The sequence below is a fragment of the Merops nubicus genome, unplaced genomic scaffold, assembly GCF_000691845.1.
Source record: "Merops nubicus isolate BGI_N331 unplaced genomic scaffold, ASM69184v1 scaffold50124, whole genome shotgun sequence".
Taxonomy (NCBI): Eukaryota; Metazoa; Chordata; class Aves; order Coraciiformes; family Meropidae; genus Merops; species Merops nubicus.
Window position 1 is genome coordinate 11,565 of NW_008604529.1, and position 8,444 is coordinate 20,008.

Below are 8,444 nucleotides of genomic sequence, written 5' to 3' on the forward strand. Positions count from 1 at the left end.
CCGCTCTTCCTCCCGAAGGAGGAGAACCCCACTGAACTGGAATCTGCTCATCACCCCTTCACTGCCCCTCATCCTTCAGATGCCAGCCTCCTCTATTCTGATCCCACAAAGGTGAGTAACTTCATGCCTGTCATGCTGGCTCTTTTGTAGCGTGTGTCATGGAAAACTAAGCCAGTAGCAGCTGTTCTTAGTGTAAAAAGAGATGATGTTTCCTGGAACTGACTGCAAATTGTATGTATCTGGAAGAGATGGCTTCCAGATGACTTCTGAGTGGCAAATATCCATGCATGCCCCTGACAAAAGGGGCTTATAGGAAACAGTTGTTTAAGGTGAGGACCGTAAGCAACTGTTTTTCTGACCCATCTCATGTTGCTTCAGGTTTTGATCAACTTTGCAAAAGGATTTATAGTGTACCCACATCTGTCAGCAGTCATCTGTGGCTCTTGAATAGGACTGGTACCTGAGCTGCAAGGTACACCGAGCGAGCAGTGTTGTAGGGTGTCACGGCTCCATTCCTAGTGCCTCTGCTGCCCGTGTGGGGTTGCTGTTAGATGCAGCTGTGCCTCAGCCTCGCTAAGGTGCTGGTTCCTTTCTTTCTGCAGGTCCGTAGCCAGCACTACGACCTTGTGCTGAATGGCAATGAAGTTGGGGGTGGCTCCATCAGAATTCATAGTGCAGAACAACAGCGGTTTGTGCTGGAGAAAGTACTGAAGGTAACACCTACAGATGTCTCTAACATTCTCTTGGAGATTTAAAGGATTAATTAATTTAAATACCCATTTCACATTCTGGAAGGAATACTGGTGTGCTTCTCAGATAAAGAAACATAACTCCTAGCTCTGAGTGATGGATGACTTCATCATACCTTCATCTTGTGTCACTACAAGGAAGAGCATTACTTGTGTAGTGAAGCTCCTTATGTAATTTTGCAGGAGGATTCTGAGGTGCTTTCCCATCTGCTTGAGGCTCTGGAATTTGGAGCTCCACCTCATGGAGGAATTGCTTTAGGTAAGTGCTCTATATCTTTCCAGATGCAGGTGTCTCGTGACTTTTTGTTGGTGTATTAGATCCTGGGAACAAGCCTCATGCTTGTAAGCCAAAGCCTTCTCTCTTCATGACAGAGATGGCTGTTCTGGTGTTGCTCTTTGGCATGGCAGTGTTGCTCTTTTGGCATGACAGTGCTGTGTGGGCTTACGCAGGGCTTCCATCTCTGTGGCTGCTTTGTAGAAGGAAACAGGTCTCCTCACCTCAGCCTCTATGTGATCTACTTCTTATTCAAGGACAAAAATACATATTGATGGCTCTAAGGATGATCCTTATCAGCTGTTGGATCTTTACTCTCATTCCTGTGCAGCCCCTGGATCCCTGTACTGCGTGGCTGGAGGCCTGGGACAGCATGGCACTTGGCGTTTCATGCCTTGGGTCACTGCCATAACCTTGCCCTCTGCTTCAGTCTCACTTCCCTTCTTCCTTGTCTGTTTTGCTCACTAATTCAGATTATGTCAGATTTCTTTTCCTAAAACCCTGCAAATTTGTAGGTTTAAAAAAAGGAAAACAAACAAACAAACAAAAATCACCACAAACAACAACAACAAAAAAACAACAAAGCAAACAACCCGCCTACAAAAACCTAAAGGTTACCATTTTAACCTGTGGTCTTCCAGTGTGACATCCCTCCACCCAGTCACACAGAGGCTCTGGTTCTTTTTTGAATTCTTCTCAGTTGTTGTAATCCTCCAGAACTGGTTGAAAAAGAGTTTTGAGCAGTGAAGCAGAGCCCACACAGTGTTCCTGCCACTTGGCTGCCCTGGCTTTGTCACACTGTTTTTGCAAGGCAGTGTTTCTGTCTTGCCATCCTTGGTGTGTTGCAGAACTTTCTGCAATATTGGAAAGCTTTTTTTCTGCGGGGCACTTCTGCTCTTCAGGCAAGTCTGTTTCTCTGCTACTGGCTGAGATTATTTTTTTCCCCCTACTTGCTTTGCTTTTATCCTTCAAGCTCAGTAATATTATCTACTCCATCTTTCTGATTTTTCTGAATTGGAGGAAGTATTACAGGGCCATAACTCAAGTGATTCACCAATTTGTTTTCTGCTTCTAGGACTTGACAGGCTGATCTCTCTCATTGTTGATGCTCCAAGTATCCGAGATGTCATTGCTTTTCCTAAATCCTTCAGGGGACGAGACCTGATGGGCAATGCTCCAGACTATGTCACTCCAGAAGAGCTAGAGCCATATCACATCCAGGTTTCCTGGCCTCTTGCAGAAAAAGAGGCAAAGAAAAGCTGACTTAAAGCCAGCTATGTAAGCTGATCTGTTTAACCAGAGGTGGTTACAGCTTCTAAATACTAGAATTTGGTTCAGAAAATATCAGCTGCTATGGGAGGGTGGGGCAGTACAACCCCACTGCACTCCAGCAGTTTCAGGATTGAATGGGAGATATGTATGAGGGCTCCCCAATAGGAATTCACCTTTGGGTTTGTAATGGGAAGGAGAAGTAGAAAAGCAAAAGAAAAGACCATAATTTTAGCATAGGATATTGAGACTGTTGGCTCTTGGGTGTCATAATAGAGGGAAGATGGGATTTTTAATTTTTTTTTTTTTCCTTTTGGCACTCCCCTCTTTTTACATGTCCGTTGTAAAGTATTTCTCCTCCCATCTGGAGGCAGCAGTGTCAGCTTCCCTGGCAGGATGGTTTGTGTTCCAAATGACCAATGAATCTGTTAGCTGAGGACTGTCACAATACAGCAGTGCTGTGCTGGCCCAGGACCTCTGTACACTTCACAGCAAAACTTCAGTGCAGGCAGCAGCTTGCCTCCAGATCATCCAGAATTTGCCCCAGGGAGTTCATATTTGCCTGTCTTCCCTCTTCAGAGACAGGAAGAGAAGCGTCTCTAACGTTTGCAACGGTTGTCCTGGGAATACTTGTCAAAGAGGTGATGACCTGTCTTTGGGGCCTGTGGTCCTGGTGCTTTTCAGCACACTAATTCTGAAGTGTATATGTTTGTAAATAAAGCTTACCTGGCAATGTGGTTTTGGCTGAGCTTGGCTTTGAGCTATCTTTACAAGAGCAAGCTGCCAGTTTTCTTTGTGACCCCAGATCCCTCCTGGAGATGACAAGATATCTGTGACAACACAGGCGGGTTGCCAGTCTCTGTGAATTCTGCCTGTTCCTGCAAACCTGCTGCTACAGTAGTGATTGATGCAGCAGCAGGTTCCTCACACGTAACTGCTTGTTTATGTCTGTCCCACATCAAAACAGCCACAGTGCAGGAGTGACTGTACTGAGTAGAGCATGGGCTCTAGCAGAATCCTACCACACCAAACCACTTGCCTCTGCTCTGTGCTGTATAGCAAGCCCTCTGTAGAGGCACTCCAGTACGTGTTTGTAACTGTTGGAGAAAGCAGAGACTTGGTGTTAGGAAGAGAGGAAGGTGAAGAAGCTGAGGGGGAGAGAAGGAAGAGATAACCTGAACAAGCTAGGAAGCTGGTGCAAAGGAAGAAGAGAGAAAGCTCCTGTCCCCCAGCTGGGGAGGACAGCAGGAAGCATCTGCCAGGGGAAGTGCTTGAAGACACGGAACTGCAGTTCTTGTTTGAGCTGATACTGAACTCCAGCCTTCTGCAGGAGATCCTTTCCTGCAAATTCTAAGATTCTGAGCTGCTCCAAGGGTTATTGGCCAATTCAGTCTCCACAGTGTAGGACAACATTACATGGTAGTGCACACTGCTGGTGTTTTTAAATACTGGACTCCTCTGTTGGTAAGAAACGGTAAGGGAGGTGGCTTTTTATTTTTTTAAGGGACTTGGGTTTTTTTTGGAGTGCTTTATACAGGGTAAAAGTACCATCCATAGGGAAGTAACAGCAGAGCTGACTTGCCACTGCTTTGCAGAATGTAAGATGATGGAGTGTGTGTAAAAGAAAAGTTTCTTACGATTGCTATCGTCAGTCTTGGAACATGGCTAAATACTGTCTGTAAAAAAGGAAAGCAGCACAGTCTTGGATTTGTGTTCACATTCATTCTAGCTAAACACCTAATTCCTTAATTTTTTTTTCCCTGTATGAGCTATTCATTCCTATCTTGAAATTAGTTCACTTTTGTTTTACTATTTTTTGAGTAGAAGTTGTTAGCAATGGAATGTGGATCAGTTTGCAGAGAGAAGTTGAACTGAAAATTGGATCCCTAAGTAGATCTACATTAAAAACAATTTTAAAAATTTTGTTGTTTTTGTGAGGAGGAGTCACCTTATGAGAGTTATATCACATATTATTTTTTTTTCTGTTAAATGTTAAGTATTGGTATGGGAAAGAGCCACTACAAGGCTAGATATTATATTCAAACTGCACTTTTAGAGGATGTTGGATTTTATATTTAGTTTCTTTACTGGGAGTGAGATTAAGATTTACATGGAATTTTTTTGAGGATTGTGTGTGTTTCTCAAGCAAGGATGTCAGAGGCTTGTTTGAGGACATAAAATCATAGAAAATAACAGTTCCATAAAGTTCTTCACTTCCCCCAGACTGTTATTTATCGTAACTGTAATTATAATGTGCTGAAGTTTGGGGATTATTTTTTAATTGTGAAATAAGGGCTGTTGTATCATTTGGTTAGTGCTAGCAGAGGCAAGCGCTGTTTTTTAAATTCTTTAAGTTAGGATTATTATCAAGTGTTCGAAGAGTAACAGATGCTTTAAGGGGCCTGAGCAGAAATCTAACACTGCCTGGCATATTCTTGAGAGCATTTGGTAAAACACAGGAGCAAGCTGTCTCTGAGGCACGCACACCCCTCCTTTGTGTGAGGTTTACCCACTGCTGTATTAAGGACTCGCTGCAGTTACGTGTGTGATGCTTACATGATTAGCAGTGGAAAAAAAATGCAACCAAATGTTGTCTGAGCTGCTGCAGTCCTGCCACAATTAGGTCAGTGGAAAAGATGTCTCCCAAATTTCTGCAAACCATCTGTGCTTGGGTTTGTGAATGAAAGTGGCTTACAGTACAAGTGTGTGAATTTGCTAGTGGTTGTGTGAATGGTGCCAGAGAGAAGATGTTAATTGTTCTAGAGTTTTTATACATCATTGTGTAAGGTGTCACTTGAGCTTGTAGAAGCCCCATCTTCTACATCTTAGAAAGTCCCTCCTTCAGCACAACGTCCATCAGAGCCACCTGCTGAAAATTAGCCACACCATAACCAACAACTGCAAGCTTTGGCCAAACCCTTGCTGCCTCTGCCCTCCTTTCTTTTTCTTGTGTGAGACAAACGCGTGGAGTAATGTTGCTATGTTAGCTGTGTTAGAAGCCAAGATAGCAGCATGAATCTGTTCATCAATTTAATGAAAGTCCCAAGTCCTTGAGGGTGCCTTTATATTATTGCTTTTTGTCCAAAAAGCAAGCAGTAATACAATTGGTACATGCAGTCAGTGTGTGTGTGTGTGTGTGTGTATGATGGTAAGAGAATTGCCCCTCCTCTGGGTACTCTACCCAGAGCAGCTGGCTTCATTTGGAATAGAATCACCAGCTGGACATGGGTACTGTGGGTCTTTGCTGGTGTTAACTATCAGCCTGTGATGGTTGAATGCGTCCCCTGATGTGGTCTTCTCAACTCTAGAGAACTTAATGACTGGCCTACATGGGATGTGGACATTCACATGGGTGATAAGACTGTACAAGGAGTGCTCTTGCAGAAGGCAGAGTTGTATGTGAGGCCTCTGTCCTCCTTTAAGCCCGGTGGTTTGCTGATCATCTTCTGTCAGGCCTGTGCAAAACACTGGTGAAACGGAGAGACAGGTTATTCCCTACCTGCATGTGAACTGGCTTTGCATATGCATCAATAGATTTGACTGGAACAACCTTCTAGTAAGTTCGTGCTACCCTTTTGTAACAGCAGGGATAAACGTCTGGTGTGGTTTTGGGGTTTGCTTTATTTTTCCCCTTCCAGAACAAGAATGTAGCGTGCTGTTGGGATTCTCAGCAGCCAAAGCCTGGGTGTTTGTTTGGGTTTTTTTCTGAAAAGTCTTCAAGTTTATCCAGAATATTACAGGTTGGGCCAAACTGGGGAGAGACTGCAGTCTTTGATTTCAGCCATCCCAAGGGGTTTGTGTAAATTTGGCTGCAATGGTTTTGTACAGGAGCTGTTTTCAGAACTCGGGCTGGAGTTTAATCCTATATTGTGCTGGTGCATCTCTCTGGAGCGTTGGCTAAATTAGAACAGAACTTCACAGCAGCTTTGTGTAATCCCATGCTGCAGATACCCAGAGGGTTATCGTGCTGATTAATTCCTAGTCCTGTTCACACCAGACTACTGCTATATGAAAATATAATTCCTAACAAGTCAGCAGAAGTTTTCAAAGAATGGTTCCAGCTCTTTGCAGCTAGATTTGTACCCATTGTTCTACCCCATGGGGAAATATGGGAGTGAGTTTGGTTTTTTGATCATGCTTGCTGTTGTCAGTGCACGTAACCAGCTGTCTTGTGAGGATCCTTGGTGCATTCCTCGGCCCAACAGCAGCAGCAAAGGCACGAGACAATGGACAGCCACCTAAATGGCACCTAAGTTTCCTAGGTGGAAATCCCCCGTGTAAACCTTGCATGGCTTCACCTCTAAATATCTGGGCTCTTAATTTAGGCTTATGTTCTAGTTTGTTGGTTTTTTTTCAAAGCATTGTTTTCTGTAATTAAAAAATGTTGATTACATGCAGCCACCAGTTGTGCCAGCCACAATTTTACAGCAAACAGAGCTGCGTGACAGATCTGTTCAGATGGATTGGTCACGTTTGCCTCTAATAATCCATCAGGCTCCAGCTTTCTTGTTATGTTTTCATAGGCTGACTTGTTCACTGTAATACTAAAGTAATGTTGAAGAAAAGCATTACAGGCAGTTCTCCCATGAATTTAGTCACATTTTAAATATATTTCTGTAGCCATGAGTTCTGGTATATCATGTGTTACTCTAAAAAGTACTTCCTCTGGCTTAATTTAAACTTCTCATCTGATCATTTCAGAAGCTAATGTAGGTTATGAGAAGGAATGAACACTCAAATTTCTTCTGTTTTCTTCATTCTGCTCATCACTTCATCTGTTAATATCCTCTGTTTTTCAGTCACATCAGTTTTATGCTGTACTGTTCTAGGCAAAGTCCCCTGCCTTCTGGTGGAAATCACTGCCTGTGGAAATACCTCTTGTGCAGTGACTTCCCGGACACCTATCGACAGCTGAAGTGTCCAAAAATTGATGCTGTTGTGGGCTGTTTGGAGTCTTTTTTTGGTTTTGTTTTTCCCCTGGTGTGTGTTACTGTTGGTATTCATCAGCCTTCACTTTCTGTTCTGTACTGTATAAAGGTACTAGGTAAATTTTTGGTGCAAAACCTGGTATTAACTAAGTACTTCAGTTGATATTTAAAAAAAATGTAAATTATCAGATCACAAAATACCTGAAAAAGAAAGCAGCAAGCTTTGGCAGCATTTTGTGCTCTCCCAGGTAGCGGGTGTATACTGAAGTGAATGACATAAAAACATTTCTGGGAACAGTTAGTATGAGAGGAACATACAGTGGCAGTTTTCTCTGGAACAACAATCACAGTGTACTACTGGATTTTTTTTTTTTAATACTAGCCTCTATTTAGATAGATTTTAAAACACTCTAGGTCCTGAGAATTTTGTTTGCTTAACAATTTGAAGAGAAATGTAGTTGAAGGCTTCAGCAATTTGATGGTGTCTCTCGAAATGCAGGCTCCTCATTTGTCATCTCTTCAATTTTTCCTGTCATTAGATCTTTATTTGTCTGTAAAGAAAAAGACATCCAGTACAGTTCTGTAAAAGAAAAAAGCCTTAAATGTTTTCTTGTAGCATGAACAGAACTAATTAGACAGCAAGTACAGTGCCAGGGCTCTGAGTAGGATGGTACCAAGTGACTTGAGTGCTTTCAAATAGCACGGCTTCACTTTGGCAAAACAACAGTGTCCAGAGCAAAGTGGGTGTGATACTTCTCATGGGTCCTGCAGCCCCTGGTACCTGTAGAATGCCATTTGTGGCTCTGTACAAACATGCCAGAGAGCAAACAGGTGGGTGGACGACAGGCTAACTAGCTCAAGGTCACACAGGGTATTGTCCCAGGGGGAGCATCCCAGGAATATTGTAACAGCTCTCAGACAAAGCCAGCTCATCTCTAACCTCCCAGGCCTCTTCACAGGGAGAAAAAAATGATGGCATTTAAATAAAAAGTGCTATGTCATATTTCATAGTAAAAGTTTAAAAAATCAGTTGTGGAAGGCAAGAGCTTGATGTGGATGTTTAGGACGTCTTGTAAGAATTGCAAGCATGCTTTAAATAGAACTTAAAAGCATATAAAGCCATGAATTCTTATTTCATATTTTCGCTGTTAGTCTTGTATAACTAAAGGCAAATCCAGGAAAAAAAGATAATGGGAGATCCAGAGGGACCTGGGCAGGCTGGAG

General features: G+C 42.9%; 1 protein-coding gene across 1 annotated transcript in view; it reads left to right on the forward strand.

The window, feature by feature from the left end:
- Nucleotides 1-2,561, forward strand: part of DARS2 (aspartyl-tRNA synthetase 2, mitochondrial) — a gene marked incomplete at its 5' end in the record, with an annotated part of 13,181 nt that extends 10,620 nt beyond the window's left edge. The window contains 4 exons of the mRNA XM_008939011.1: nt 1-111; nt 603-713; nt 933-1,008; nt 2,099-2,561. The exon at nt 1-111 is cut by the window's left edge and continues 123 nt beyond it. Coding sequence (XP_008937259.1) covers nt 1-111; nt 603-713; nt 933-1,008; nt 2,099-2,286 — 486 coding nt within the window. The remainder of the gene's footprint in view (nt 112-602; nt 714-932; nt 1,009-2,098) is intronic.
- Nucleotides 2,562-8,444: the final 5,883 nt, after the last annotated feature.